Source organism: Taeniopygia guttata, chromosome 7, assembly GCF_048771995.1.
Source record: "Taeniopygia guttata chromosome 7, bTaeGut7.mat, whole genome shotgun sequence".
Classification (NCBI taxonomy): Eukaryota; Metazoa; Chordata; class Aves; order Passeriformes; family Estrildidae; genus Taeniopygia; species Taeniopygia guttata.
The window spans coordinates 19,417,996-19,433,904 of NC_133032.1; the positions used below are offsets into that span (position 1 = coordinate 19,417,996).

The following is a 15,909-nucleotide window of genomic DNA, read 5'->3' on the forward strand; positions in this document are numbered from 1 at the left end:
CCACAGTATGTTAATATTCATGTTAAATATAAGTGAAAACATAACAAATGATAGTAAATGATAACTGTTATAAATTTCAGTATGAATAGGCAATAGCATAGGTAGTCTGATCCAAGCAAAGCTGACATGAATTAAGTTTGCATTTCCTACACTTTCTCACCAGCGTTGCACAGAACACAGAAGCATCATTTCAGCTCAACTCCAGATGGAGATATTAAAATACTTTACATTTAGGCTTTAACTGACACTTTCATTGTGCTAATTATATTTTAAACTTCCACCTCAAGTTCCTGCCCCATTGTACCATCTTCATGAATAGCATATTCTGTGATACACAAGTGCAGTCATACAAGTCTCCTACTTGAAGAGATAGAGTAGATTAATTTACATATTTATTAAACATTGTAAGTAAAAGCACAAACTGCAGTATCACACTGCATTGTGAAGGAAGACTCCAGAAGCAGTTTGGATTACTGCACTGGAAAACACACAGCAGTTGGTCTGCTGACAAACATGTGGATAAAAGTAGGGAAATGACAAAATGACAAAAGAGAAATACCTTCATTGAGCAGTGCATCTGTGCTCCACAGGGCACAGAGAACACTCTTGGTCTCTCATTCTCTGCTGGGAGAGCAGGAGAAACAGCACAGTGGCTGGCCAGGAGGGACACTCATCTATCAGCTGCCACCCAGCCAGATGAGCAGCAGTGAAGGACTCCAGAGAGCAACTGGTTCAGTTCTCACTCGGAAAGAGGGTGCTGCTCTAAATGATAAAATAGAAATTCTCATTACAAAAAGGAACAAAAGCTCAAATAAGAGTTTGTTGTTGAAACCATGGGACATGAATAAAATCAGACTGGTCTCACACCTGCTAATCATAACTTATTTATTTCCTGTGCAAAGATTTCTGGCTGGTGATACTAAATGAGCTACTTGAAGATAGCCACATCTTGACATCACACAGACAGGGTGATAGAAATGACTGTAACATTAAAGAAGCTCAATTCTACGTTTGCACCACTTCACCACTCAAATACTTCAGAGAAACATTTCAACATGCTGAATGACATACAGGATCCAAGCCTTTCTTGATCTTGACTTTTGCCAGTATATTTCCAGCATATTTGCCAGTATATTTCCAGGGCCTGACATTCCATCTTAGATGGCTTTAGCTGCAATTATTTGCGACCTCACCACTCAGACTCTCTGCTTGTATGCGACTGCTCCAGCACAGGAGGTAGCAGATAAAATATGTGGGAACACTTTAGCTGAGGCTGCACTCCCCTCTCAGCCCTCATCACCACTGTGGCTGGAGATCTGTTCTCCCACTGCAAACTGGAAATGCTGGACACAAGTCCCCGCTATGGGAACAAGTCCCACTGACCAGGGCACAAAATAAGTCTTCTGCTATTGCAGAGACGGTCCAACATACTTGAGTCAGGGCTGTGGAGGACCAGCCCTGCCCAGTTATTTGCAATTATTTGCAGGAGTGATTTATCATGATAGGACTCTGACTTGACTTTCCTGTCCCTTTGTGGGAGATCAGGGCTCCTGTACATGAAGGGAGTGCACAAATGCATAGTTTTTTGACCCTAGTCAAAAAGCAAGACGCCACAAAGGTAATCCACAGGAGTCTTTGGTAATCCTGATCTTCATAAGCTAAAAATGGTATTACTTTTCTTTATTGCAAAACAGCATCAATCAAGCTGGTCTTTACACAGTGCAGACATGATAATAGGAAATATGTAAAGGCCTTACCCTATAATTAGGGTGCTTTCAGAAGCGTCCCTGGCTTTCTAGGCAGGCAAATGTAAAGCACTGTGACTTATCACTAGAAGGTGTGATGGCTCTCAGGAAATTTGTAAGATTTTCTTTAAATGCTGATAGGTTCCTTCCTCAACAGGATGTCAGAATTTGAAGACCTTGATGGGGACTGAAGTGAAAAAATGCTGAGAAGCCAGATAAAGCTATTTGTGCAACTGTAACCAGCCCTAAAGGCTTTGAAGGAAATCTTTTACTCACCCAACTCCAGGGAAATAAATAGGTTAGTCAGACTGAGGCAGTAAGGAGCTGTCCAGGATCCTTTTTCTTAATAACACACTCAGGATGGGCCAATTTAGTCATGTACTTTTTAATTATTACTTTTCTACAAAAACATCCATCAGCTTATGAATAGTGTCTGCCTCATGTGTATGTTTCTTTCTGACCTCAACTTGGTCAGATGAATTTGACTTTATAATTATCTTGCCTTTTCTTGCCTGGCATGAATGAGGACATCAGCTCAAATACTACCAGCATATTCACTTTCTGCTTTCACTTTGGTCTTTTGGAGCCAGAGCTTTTACAGAGCCAAAGGTTTAAAATCTAAGCAGCCTGTAGATAGCACTAAGACATATACTTATGTGTAGACTTACACATAATTCAATCTGAGATAGTCTAGGAGTGGAATGTCTCTATTTGTAACAGGGAAATGTAATTTTCACTAGGCCTTCAACATTATTCACTATTACAGCTTTCATAGCAGATTATCAGACACCAAGAATGACAACACAATTTTACTACACCTGTGAGCAGAAAAGGGGCAAATTTCATACTGAAAGTTGTCCAGAAATGCTGGTCTGCCAGAGTTGTATCTGTAGAGCTGTGCTCTCCCTAGCTTATGATTTACACACTATACTGCTGAATATACACCACAAAATAATTTTATGGAATTTATGATGTTACTTATAGACCTATTGATCTCACACTTTGGTACAGGTAGAGTCTGTATTTACATTTTACTCTACTGTAGTAAATATTCAAGACACTGCACTAAAAATTAAATGCATTAAAGCAACTATAACTACACATATCTACACATCAAGGAGAAATTTACAATTAAAATTTGTAAAAGAGGAAAAAATCCTCTTGCTTACAGATGAAATAATGCTTAGCTATTGAGGGAAATATCCTTATGAAAGTCAAATTACTTTTGTCCAGTAGCCAAGAACAACTCCACCCAATTTTCCTCTAATTTTCTTGTTTTTCCTAAAGCTTTCCAAGTAAAATGAAAACTACAGCAATTAAAAGCTGGTAAATTCAAGCTGCTTTCAACAAAAAGTAAAGGATGGATTTTTTTAAAGCACTGATACTCATTTGACACGCACTGCACTGAATTCATATGAATGACTACAGGAACTATAAAGGGCCACTGTGTTTCTAACTTGCATCAATAATCCACATACAAGGAAAGAATTTACAAAACAGAACACAAGAACTCCATGGGAACACCGTAATACAAACGTATCCACGTTACTCCGTGCTCTGAAACCATGCATTTATCTGTTATGTTTTTAAGTACCTAATGCTAGTCTGCCCATTAAAGACCAGTAGCCAACTGACCATTTAGCCTTCCAGTGTGTAATATACAACTGTCACATATGCTGAACAGTAGGATTTATGGTTTACTTCTTAGGATTATGATGAAGATTAATTAATATATGTGGTGCTTTAGTGCATGCTAAGTATTTTTCTATGGATTTAGATACAGCAGTATTCAATGTTATAAAAAATCCCAGCTAAACAGCTAACTCCTGTGTTAAAAAAAGTTGGCAAAATTCTCTTCCTGATTTATTCAAGCATGCAAGGATTCAGAGAAGGAAAGATATCCTGAAAAGTCCTGTAAGAATCCCAACTTCCAGGCCTCATGACAGGCTGCATTAGAGCAGTCTCAGGATTATTGCTGAGCTACAGCAGCCTCCAGAAAGTCATTCTTCAAACAAGAACAATTGAAGCACAGCAGTGTTCTGGCTCTTGTCTTCATTTCTTCCATCCAGCCCTCTTCCAATCCTTCCTCCGCCATATTCCCATGCCAAACTTTGTAAGGTGGCAACACAAAACTAACAGATGGGCTGAATACCAGCTGACAAAGGAACCAGGACGTGCCTTTCTAATGGCTGATTCCTGTCCACTGCCACATCGACTTTATTTCTCAAAAACTTACCTCCACTGTTCTTGTAAATTCTTGAGAACACAAATGAAGTAGGGACATTGTTCTTTAGGGGCTTATTTTTTTCCTTCATAAACCCCAAAGAATCCACAGCATCACAATGTAAGAATAATCAAAGTTATGGTGAAGGCACAACAGGATGAGCTGCAGCTACTGCAGGCTTCCTGTACTCCTTTCTGTAAGTCACTACATGCCTTCTTGGCCCAAGATTTTTGCATCATCTGCTTTCCTAGAACTCTCTGTTAAAACTGTTAATTGTCTTGGGACAAGACACACTGAATATTTGAAAAAGAGCTACCTTACAAGGAGCACTAGTTTCTACTGTGACATTACTTACAAACAAAAACACAACCTAAATTTTACCCCATCCACTTTAAAAAAAAAATAAATTGTTCATTTCCTGGTTCTCCAGCCTGTCCACATCTATCTGTAGCACTGCAGTAGGGTGCTGTAGTAGGGGTCCAGCAGGCGCTTTAACACAACCTGGAATGGGAAAACACTTAGGACGGAGAGATGCATTTCTAGATGATGAATTTACTGTCAGGAAACTATGACTTTTTAATAAAAAAGATGAAGTACACAGCTGTAAACATTAAGTAGTATTTTCAGTTGAACTGCTCTTAACCATGAAAAATGTATGCTGGCTTTATTTTACCACCTGTACGCCCTTAAACATATTTGGGTCAGGAGATCCAAATGCTTTTCACCTAGTTTTGGTCCCATTGTTTGCTATCTAAGAATTTCATGTCAGATGGAGGAGACCCAACTGTGAACTCCTAAACCTATAAAAATATATTCAGATGTCTGTGCAGTCCAAGGCAACTGTTCAACCTCTGTGTGCTAACAGAAACTTCATAACTGTGCTCTGACAGAACAGGGAGGAAGACAGACCCAAAAAGACACTGGGCTTTTGAAAAAAACAGCTACCAATCTACCACCTTTGCAAACAGGGCTTCTAAAAAAATAACCCAAAGAACACAAAAGTAACAAAACACAAACAAGAAAGGCAACCGATTGGGAAAAAAATGTAGGCCTCAGCCTGAGTGCCCAGGAGTTCCTTGGGGAGGCTCTGCAATGCCAGTTGCACTTCCACAATTTGAGAACACAATAAACTGACAGAGAAAACACATTCATGATTCTGTACATCAGTTAAAATTACACTGAAGGCAAATTATGAGGGATATGAAAAGTCACAGAGATGTAGATTTGTAACAATGACTACTAAAATTGGCATTTTTCCCTCTCCTTCAAACTGCACCTTTCAGTGGAGCCCTCTTTATGTGGATGATAACACAGAAAGAAAGAACATTTTATTTCTGTGAATAACAAATGAGCCCAAGGAAAATACAAGAAATAAGAACAAAGTGTCATCCTTTGAGACCTGATGTCAAATTAATGAACATTCAATCAAATAATTATCTGTTATGTCCACACATTGCTGTAGTAAATTCATTTTAATATAGTAAAAAATGCTGGGGAAAAAAAATCTAGAATAATTTTTCTTAGTCTCCATTAAATGGGCTTTCTTAATTTTCACTTTGTATCCTGAAAGCCACAAAAGCCACACATGTAGCTGATGTGGTGCGCAACTCTTGGCCAATCTACTTACTTTCATTCTGTAGATGTACTCTCTTCTACTATTTTTTTTGGGATGACTGCAAATATTCACTTGAAACAATTTTAAAGATTTAATCTTGACTTTCAAAGTTTCAGCAAGCTTCATCTTGAGCATCATCAACAGAATGGGAGGAGGGGAGGGGGAAAGGCTCTCAGTGCTGACTGATAGATTTTTGATACTGCCTTGCTTTCCTTTTACTAATTATGCCCAGATTGCTCATCATGCCAGATACTGTTTATGCTAGGAATTTTATACAGCATACCTCAGGGGCAAATTGCCTGTAGTGGTGAGCTGGGAATTCTCTATAGCCTACTTTAACAAACAAACCTCCAGTATTCCTCTACATCGTATTATTCAACTTTCCTGCCAAGTCTTCAGCATGAGCTAACTTCAGCTAACGCCAGTGAAGGGTACTCCTTGACACACCAATTGTTCATTCCCTCTAGAGCACAGTATATGCTCTTTGAGCCCTTGATCTTGTACAAGCTAAGAAAACACAGCAGTTTTAAGTCATTAGGCTGTTGATGATGAAAGCTATCTAGGCAAAAGCCCTTGTGCTGGACAGCAACTGTTAGCCTTGAGATTTCATGTAAATTCCACAAATATTTATAGTAATTGTTAATTTCTTCTCTGCAGAAGCCAGTAATCCACCACCTCAACCTCATCTACTTTTCCCAGATAGATAAGATCTTTATAAAGAAACTGGAATTTAACGCCAGCATGATCAGGCTCTATGACTGGAGTATTTACATTCTCTAAGTTGGTGGATTGCTTTGGGCAGACAGTGTGAGAAGCTGTTCCAGCGCACACCTGCACCGTGCATTTGGGACGGGCCAGAAAATAAACTGCATCTCCATACCATAGCACCTTTCTGTGACACCACAATTGCTGTCAATTATCCCCTTTCCTTTTTAAAACATTTGTGATTTGGCGCGCTGGTTGCTCGCAGAACAACTCTGGTCTTGATGCTGAATACTTCCATCCAGAGTGGTGAGGCTGCAGGGTGGCCGGTATTTTTCCAGCTCCCGAGTGTGACAAAGTGCCAAGGGCAGGCGTTTGTGGCGTTGGGGTAAGAAACCGCCGAGGGTCCCATTCCTGCGCGTCCCTGCCCTGACGCGGGGCGCACGGCACGAGGTGCGAGGCCGAGGGCCATGGACACCGCACGACCCCCGGGCATCGCCGTTGCTGGGCACCGGCCCGGCGAGTCCCGCGGCGGGCCGGAGGCTGGAGCCCCCGGGGCCGGGCTCAGCTGAGTGCCGCGGGTGGCGCCCGGCCGGGCGGAGCGGCCATCGAGGGGCGATCCCCCCCCCCCCATACCCGTTCCCGGGCCGCCGCTTTGTCCTTGCCCGGCCCGGAGCACGCGCGCCCCCGGCCGCGGCGGGAGCGCGCCTGCGCGCACCCCGGCGGCCGGCAGACGGGAGCGAGCGCCCCCTCTCCCCTCCCCCGCTCGCCGGGAGCTCCGCCGGCGGCCGCGGGCGGGCGGGGGAGCCCGGGCGGGGCGGGAAGAGCCCGGGGGCGGCCGGGCCCCCTCCCCGCCTCCGCTCCGCCGCGCGCGCCCGCCGCCCCCCGCCCCGGCCCCCCGGCCCGCCGCGGGAGCCCGCGCCGCAGAGCGGGGCCCGCCAGCGCCACCCGCCGGCCGCGGGGCCGCACCGCGCCTCCCCCCGTCCCCCCCTGCTCCGGCTCTCAATGTTCCACACTGCCCGGCCACAGAGCCGCCGCCGCCGCCGTAGAGCCCCCCGGCCGCCTCCGTCCCCTCCTCGGGCGCCGCGGGCCCGGCCCGGCCCCCCGCCATCCCGCCCCTCCGACCCAGCATTGGGACAGGACGCCGGCGAAGGTAAGGGAGCGGCGGGCGAGGCGGCCGCCGCGGCGGCTGGGCGAGCGCGGTGGGGGGAGGCGGGGAGGAGGCGGGGGGGCTGGTAGAGGAGCTTTGTTCTTGTTTTCGGCGCTCGCTGCCTGGCGGCGGCCGGGGACGCGGGGCCGGCCCGAGTTCACGCCTCACTTGGTGCACACGCACGGTGCGGAGCGGGGCCGGGCGAGCCGCCGCCGCCGCCCGCCGAGCCGAGGCGAGCCCAGGCGGGCTGGCGCTCCCCACAAAGCGCGGCCGGGCGGCCGCCTGGATCCAGCCCTGCCGCAGCTCCCGCCGCTCCTCCTCGGGCCCCCCCGGCCGCCGGGGCAGCCCCCTCCTTCTCCCCCCCCCCGCCCCCCCCGCCTTTCCCGATCGGCGGAAAAATGTCGGTCTGCCTGGCGGAGCTGCGCGGGGAGCGGCGGCGGGGAGAGCTGTGCAGAAGGTGCAGTTTGAATTATGCTTCTTCCCCCTCCGGCAGCTCTGTGGTGGCCGAATGCAGTTCTCGCTGCTGGCCATGTAAATAACCGGGGCTGCTGCTACCCCAGTGGCTTTAAATGCATCGCGGGGCTTTTCCCCTTACCAAAAAAAGCCCTACCACCAATAAAAAAACCAAACCTCGTTCCCCCCCGTGCCAGCCCTTTAAATGCTCAGAGCAAGTGTACATTTCCATCTGAAATCAACCCAAGTGTAACTGGCAGTGTATTTTCTCGGAGAGAGGGGAAGAGGGGGGATCTGGCGTTTGGACCCAATAAAATGCTCTGCCCCAGTGTAAATATTTACAGGTTATTAGTGACTTTTTAAAAAACATTTTCAGTGAGGTCTGTTATTTACAGTGTGTCATAAGTTATTAATGCTCATTGCCTAAGTACTCTGCTAAATCTGTCTCATGCCTTAAACAAAGTCGACAATTGGCATATTGTTTAAAGTATGAAAAAAATGTGAGTGGGTTTAAAAATTGGAAATATCTGTATTTTCAGAAGTGTAAATATTGCTTTGTAGCTGTCAAACTCCAGCCCTTGGGTATGAGACAAAGAAGTATATTTTGATTAATTTCTCACTGAAACTGACTTGTCACCTATTCAAAGTTTTCTGGAACTTGGGGAATACCAAGAGAGAGTCCTGCCTGTTGTATGAACTCTGCCTCTTTTCTTCCCCAAAAAAAGTTCTGCATGATGTCCAATGGTAGGCAGAGGTCAGCGGAACTTGGGGAATGACAAGAGAGAGTCCTTCCTTGTGTATTAATTCAGCCTCTTTTCTTTCCCCAAAAAGTTCCCCACGATGTCCAGTGATAGGCAGAGGTCAGACGATGAAAGTCCAAGTACCAGCAGTGGTAGTTCAGATGCTGATCAGAGGGATCCGCCTGCACCTGAACCTGAAGAGCAAGAAGAACGAAAGCCCTCTGCCACTCAGCAGAAGAAGAACACCAAACTATCCAGCAAAACTACTGCTAAGCTATCTACTAGTGCAAAAAGGTAAAGGAGGGAGTGAAACGTCCTGCAGTATTTTTGCACATAGTTGGAGTCACAGTACTTGCACTGCACTTGTCAGGACAGAGGCATTCTTCTTGTAAAGCTGTGTGGAGGGAATGAACTATCAACTTTGGTAGTCGACAGGAGCCTGCTAAGCAGTGTTTTAATTAATCTAAGTCTTGTTGGGATAACAGTTACATAGAATGGTGCTACGTCTTTTGAAGAGTTGGTACAAAACTTGGTGACTTACAGGGTGACTGGGAGGGGGGTGCCTAGGTACGTTTTGTATTTGCAAAAATGTGTGGGAGATCTTTGGTGCTTTTTTCTGAGTTAGGTTTCCATGCTTGATTGGTATAGGGTGGAGTCCTCTTGGAGTATTTTATTATGGTTGGTAGACTGATGACAGGCAATGCTGTCTAATTAAAGAAGTCATAAAACCCCGGTGGCTTCTCTGGGCCTTACGAGAGCTTTTCATGATGATGCACAGGAGAGCCTTACGCACCTTGAAGGAATGGGTTCATTCTGCCATTCTCCTGGGAGAAACTTAGGTGAGTTTTCTCCCTTAGGAGCTGTGGATTTAAACCTGTGACATTCTACAGGTAGCCCCTACCTTTAAATATAAGAATCTTCAGAAACCTTGTTTAGTTATATTGGTTGCACTTTCATTTGCATATAAGTTTATTGGCAGCCGGCCTCTCAAGAATTACTTTGGTAATTTTCTCAAAGATCAGCTGTGTGAAATACTCAAACTTTAAATTTTTTAATTCCAGCTGTCTTTGGAGGTGAAACATAACTTTCCAGTCCTTTCCCTGGAGTTGCTTTCCTTTGAAAACATTTACAAGTATCCAGTAGCAAGAAATGTTGAAAAATAGCTGTAGTAGCTTCAAATTTTGCTTATTCAGCGTGACTATTGTAGTTCTGACTTTTATGAACACTTTAGTAATTTTGTATTGGACTTAAACTTAGTAAATTATTTTTGAAATATGTTAAAATTGTTGCAGAGAATTGCTGCATGCCTTTGATGACTTTTGAGCTTGTTAAAGAAACCCTTTGAAATAGGACTGGCTAAAGAGAAAAAAGTTTTGCAACTACTGTGCAGCGTTTGTAATTTGTTGTTACTTGTCTTTTATTTGACAAGCCTAACATACAGGGTTTTGACACTGAATTTTCCCATATTGTGTTTATTTCATTTAATTGTTGCAAGTCTAATTCCATGCATCTCAGATAGTTCAGTAGGCTTACTGAACTTATTTAATGTTAATGCAAGTGGTGTTAATGCAAGGACATCCAGAGCAGTTTCTGTTAGCTCACCTTTCAAGGCCTTCTATTTGCATGAAATTCACAGTATTGCTCTTATGTGTCCTTCTGTGAAGAGAAGTCTTAATTTTTTAAGAGGAGTTAACCATGTGTATTTTGAAATTGCACCTCTTACATACTTAATAAACTTAAATTGACAGGAAGTTTTCTGTACTAATTTTTCAAATCTTAACTCCTTGTGAATGTTTGTAATAGAGTAAAGTTATGCACAGATTATTTCAAGTTATTGTATCATTTTTTTTATCACATAAATACAGCTACTGTATAAGGTTGCAGGAGGCAAGGCAGCAGAAGTTATGGAGAGAAGCAAAGTTGATCCAGAGAGATTATTTCATAACAGAGACAGCATGGCAGATCTGCAAATCCACTTTTTAAACACACTGCAAAGTAATAGGTAAAATATTGTGAAAAGACTGTCTGCTGCCAGCACGGTTCACTCGAGCCTCAGTCACAGGTCCTGTAGCTCTGGTTTAAAGTCATTGTCAAATCTGCCTGTGCAGGCTCCCCCCCCACCCCCGCCTCATTTGCATATTAGCTTGAAAAGAAAATCTCCCTGGTAAAAAGTGCTCGGATGTGAAAAAGAGTGACTTTTCTGAATAGTTGTGGGAAATTTCTACCCAGCTCAGCTGTAAGTGTTCTGTTTACATACAGCATGGAGCAGGAAAAAAGCTGCAAAGTTTCTCAGCTGTGGGATTTGGGTTATGCCTCTGAGAACAAAGAGGAAGCAGCCATGTTAGCATTACTGAAGGCAAAGCCAATCTTGCATTTAACTGCATGGTGGTAGAGGGCAGTGTAATTCCCTGATTTATTCTATAGACTATCTCAAATGCTTTGTGTCTGTTCTCATTTCACCAACAGAATCCAGAAGGAGCTAGCTGAAATAACCCTTGATCCTCCTCCTAACTGCAGGTATGTAATGGCTTCTTAAATTGTGGTCGGTGGTAGGAAATTAACGTGCTCAGGTTAACAAAAGGCAAACTTAGCGTTTACTACGGGTGACTGTTAGGCAGAAATTGCATACTGTGAATTGAATAAGCATACAAAATGTTTGAAACTGAAGTTTGGTATTTTGTCTGCATGTTGGAGGTGTAGTCATTAGTGATTGATGTACACAGTGAAATCTGTTCAGTTTGTTGTTCATAGCTGGTCACTGCCTTTGTGAAACATTAATTATATGAATGTCAAAATATGCTGAATCTTTCAACTTAATGTCTGCATGTAGTTTGAACTGGGGTTTTGAGTGCTGAATTTCTAGAGTGATCTTTTCATTCTGAAGTAAAGAACTGTATGTGATTTTTATATGCTTTCTCTTAGTATGTTGTTTAATTGATAAACTGAATTATTGCCTCTAAATTTATGTGTCTGTTGGTCAAAGTTGTATTCTCTTGATAGGGCATATTTCTAAGGAAGTTCCTATCTTGGGAGGCACTTCTACTTGGTTTTAGAAAAATGAAATTTTAAGCACGGGAGACTGAGTGATGGTTTGGAATTGAAGCACTTGATCTTGTAGGAAAGTTAGATAGTAGCACAGTTTGATTTCTTTAAATCTTTTGGCATGTTTTACTTTTGTTTAAAGGATGCATAAAAATTCTTATTAGCTGTGAGCATCCGGTGTTCAGATTTGCAGTAAAGCTAGCTTTAAATAATGTTGCTTTCATTTGAGGCATCTCCATAGGATTTCTGTCTGGAAGGTATCTTAATAACTCATGTAACAGTGAGCCATGTACATGTTTTTAAAAATTTGCTGGAAATGCTTTCTGATTGTGTGTTGGAATTGTTTGGCTTTTGACTGGGTTGATGGGTGTTTTGTAAATTTGATAAAATATGAGCTGTTCCTCTGTCTCACTAATCTATGAGTGCAGGGGCTGAACCAGAGCAGAGTTTTATTGAATTTGTGGTGAAGGCATCTTGTCTTGAGGACTGTGCTGTAGATTGCCTGTGGCAGTCTGATGTATTTGCATGTAGGGTCAGTGGCTCTGTTTGTTTAGGGTTTGGTGTTTGTGTTTTTTGTGGTTTGTTTTTGTTTTGGTTTGGTTTTGTTTTGTTGGGTTTTTTTTTTTGTTTTGTTTTTTTGTTGGTTTTTTTTTTTGTGGGGAGTGGGTTTGGTTTGGTTTTAAATAACTGCTTTAGATAACTTTAAATACTGGGCTCTAGTTCTGTGTTGGTCCTGCACTTTATATTTGGACCATCAAAGGGGCATGGCAGAAGAGAAAGTATTTAAATGAAATAGAACCCTGATGGTTTGCTTACAATTGCCAAAAAGACAATTGTAGCAGTTTCAGGTACAGCAAGTTACAGCTTTTAGAAAGAGAAGCTTTCACAGTCTGAAGCGCTATCTGATACTTGGCTCACTGGCAAAGCTTATTCCTCTCATATTAGCACAAGAGTATTGCAGAGCATTTTGCTTGTGAGCCAGTACAGCCAGATGCCCAGGAATGATGTTGAGAATTATGAAAACCCCGCAGTGTGTCTAAAATTATTCAAGTTTGTTTCCTACAGGGAATACAAAAAAAATGTTATTTTTTTTTTTTGCTAGTGAGGAAGTCAATGCTTCTGTTCCCATAGGTATTTTTAAGAAGAATTTAGTGGATTTACTCGGTAACAACTTTATGATGAGTGCATTTTTATCTTTTGCAAAATAAAACCAGAAAAATCTACAACAAGCTTCTGTAACAGGAAATCTGGGTTTTCATTATAAACAGTTTGAGCTTATTTCAGTGCCCAAAGTATTTACTGTTTCATTGAAACTGACTTGTTAGAAGGAGCCGTTCTGGTACCAAGAAGTAAATGCAGCTGTGTGTTATGTGCAGAAACAGTTGACACTTTTACTTTTTTACAAGGTGTAATAGCACAGATTAGGCTACAGACAAACAAAAGGCTGATGAGACCTCTGCACTGCTCATCATGCAACAAGCAGCAGAATGCTACTTACTGCATTTCTTGTGAAAGAAAAAGAATTTGTGAAAAAAAAACCCTAAACATTTAAAAGCATGTATGTGCTTTAAAAATAAAAACCTGGTGTCTAAGTTCTCCCAAAACCAGTTTTTCATGCACAGTTGTTTCTCTTTCTGTTCTAGAGCACTATCTTATTGTTTGCAGTCCACATATTGCAGGCTTCACAAGAATACAACTGGATGCTGATAGTCCTGCTTACTCACTTACATAAGTAATTAAAAATTAGCAATTTTTAAAATGCAGTAATGGCACTATGAAATGTTAAATGTTACTTTAACAGGATACAATACAAATACTAAAGTACAAACATGTTAAGCTCTCTCATACCATGTTAAACACTGATATCTGCTGCCACTTCTCACCTGCCAATGCAACTGCCCAGAGTTACCCCATGGGAGTGACCCGAGGTTGATTTATCTACTTTAAAATGACACCGACTGGCTGCACTGTGATTCTCATGCAAAAGAGGTGTAGATTTCCCCAGCAGTTGTTTTTCCTGCAGTCACATCTATTGCTGTAACATCTGCTTTATAAAATGCCAGAGCCCCAAGAAAGCCCTGTGCCTGGGTATGCTGAGCAGGGCTGGGCTGCACACTGACTTCTATTTTAGGCACTAGGATAGCAGAATGACAGGCACAGTAAAACTGACTAAACAGTAGTTTTTTTGCTTGATCAGAAATCAACCAAAAGGATTGATTTCTGATTCTGTTAATTGGACGATGAACTGTTGAAAAAATCATGTTGTCATGTATCATGTTGTCATGTTTGTGAGCAGTGAATATGAGCTGCATCTCGGGAGTACCAACTATAAAACTTAATATCTTCATGCTGATAGCTTTCTCCTTAACATGCAGTAGTACTAAATTCCTGTGATTTTGGTGTGATTTTCAAGAAAGATAAAGCATCAAAAACAATAAAATTAAGTTCAGTCCTAAACCACTAAAGATGTTGGAGAAAAACTAAGTGCTGCTTTCCACTCATGTTTTCTCCTGTTCAACAGAAAAGCCTGAAACAAGTCAATTACTGTCCAACAGACACCATAGCACTAGGACACATAGGTAAACTGAGGACAGGTATCTGATTCCATTTTTTCTTGCTTTTTCAATCTTAACTCAAAGCTGTGCTACTTGATGCAGTGTACTGTATTTAATTTCTTTTGTGCTTTTAATAGCATAAAGCAAAGCTAAAAAGATCTTGGCCCTATTACTCCTAGGCAGCTCAGTTTCAAGCCATGGCCAAGCACTTATACATACTTCAAGGTGTGGAAGTGTGCCAAGCCCCACTGTTACAGGCTCTCAGGTAAATGCTGCAAAGATTTCACACGTAGTGCATGGTAAATCTGGGCTGCAGAGATGCTCTTATTTAAGTTTGACATATCCGGAATAACTATTTTCAGCTCATAGCATAAAACTGTTTAGATCTGAGGTCACTGCTCTGTCGTTGAGGTTTTGTCTGAGGCTGCTGTTGAGACCTGCCCAGCTCAGGTGGAGCAGGCAACTGCGTCTCCAGCTCTCATTGTATTTCCTGGATTTTAGGGCTGGCACAAGTGGGGCTGTTCCCAGGGGTGCTGTGATTTATAGCAGCTTCCTTTAGCTGTTCCTAGCTGCCCTGCTGATCTGCAATAACAAAAATGTGTATTCCCAGTTTTCTTTGCTCACGCTTCCTCATTTCCATTCCTAAATTAAATATTGTTCTTCTTTGTGGAAATGTTTTTGAAGTTCTATTTAATAACACTCATGTCAGCTTAGTTTATAGTTTACAGCCCATATTATAACAAATCCACTTTACTGTAAACTTTGCAGGAAATGAATGCAAACACCAAATTCAGTGTGTCCACTTGGAGCTTAGTTCTTGTGGTTTAAAAAGTGGTGAGTTGAAATAGTGCATCTTTCCCAGGCAAGCAGGCGAATGTCTTTTATATCCTGTGCTGTAAATTGGCTTTAATCTCTTCTCTTTACTAAAGTGAAAATCAGGTATTTGAAAGCAAGTGGATAAAAAAAAGAAGTAAAGTGGAAAGGCCAGGCAAAACACATTCCTTGGAGCACTGGTCAGAGAAACAACTTGCTTTCTTTGTAGTTGCTGGGAAATGGGACTTACTGCTAAGGGAGAGCTGCTTGGATCACCCCAAAGGCTCCCTGCTCTGTCTCATCCTCTAGCCAGGGAGTGCCTGACCTTATAGGACTGTTGGAAAGATTTTCCTTAATAGGGATTACAATACTAATTCCTATTTATTTTCAGGCCTTGTATTCTAATACATACTAATGTGATTTGAGCAGTATTACAAAAGGTGACAGTTGATGATTTTGCTGTTTGTAGCCTCTCCTAGCCTTGCAAATAGGTTGATGGTTTATGAGTAGTTAATTTTGAAATTATGTATTTTAAAATAATTCCAAAGTATGTGGACTAAGAACAAATGGAAGGAAGATGTGTAAGGAGTTTGTTTGAATACAGGATTTTTCTGCTTCCTAAGAACTGCATTTGTCCCTTTCATTACTGCCACATCTTGGGCTAATTCCATCCTGCAGAGTGTTGCCAAGGCCGAGATCTGGAGTTTGACACAAAGAAGAATGCCTGCAAAACCCTGGCAGGCGAACGCTATTACTGCTTTGGTTATGGACCCATGCATCCAGATGTTTGTAACTGTTGGACTGTGCTTGTTATTCCATCAGTGTGGGAGCACTGCAGTATGTGTTTAAAGCAATGTTGTGAAGCTATTC

General features: G+C 42.4%; 1 protein-coding gene across 2 annotated transcripts in view; it reads left to right on the top strand.

Moving 5' to 3' along the window:
• Positions 1-7,199: 7,199 nt before the first annotated feature.
• The window catches only part of UBE2E3 (ubiquitin conjugating enzyme E2 E3), a 55,624-nt gene continuing 46,914 nt past the window's right edge, over positions 7,200-15,909 (top strand). The window contains exons 1-3 of one of the 2 annotated variants that reach the window (XM_030277586.4): positions 7,200-7,439; positions 8,721-8,923; positions 11,096-11,146. In XM_030277586.4, the coding sequence (XP_030133446.1) occupies positions 8,730-8,923; positions 11,096-11,146 (245 nt within the window). In that variant the 5' untranslated portion in view covers positions 7,200-7,439; positions 8,721-8,729. Of the gene's footprint in view, positions 7,440-7,776; positions 7,894-8,720; positions 8,924-11,095; positions 11,147-15,909 lie in introns of those variants that run through there. The other variant, XM_072932322.1, reaches the window with a different exon arrangement.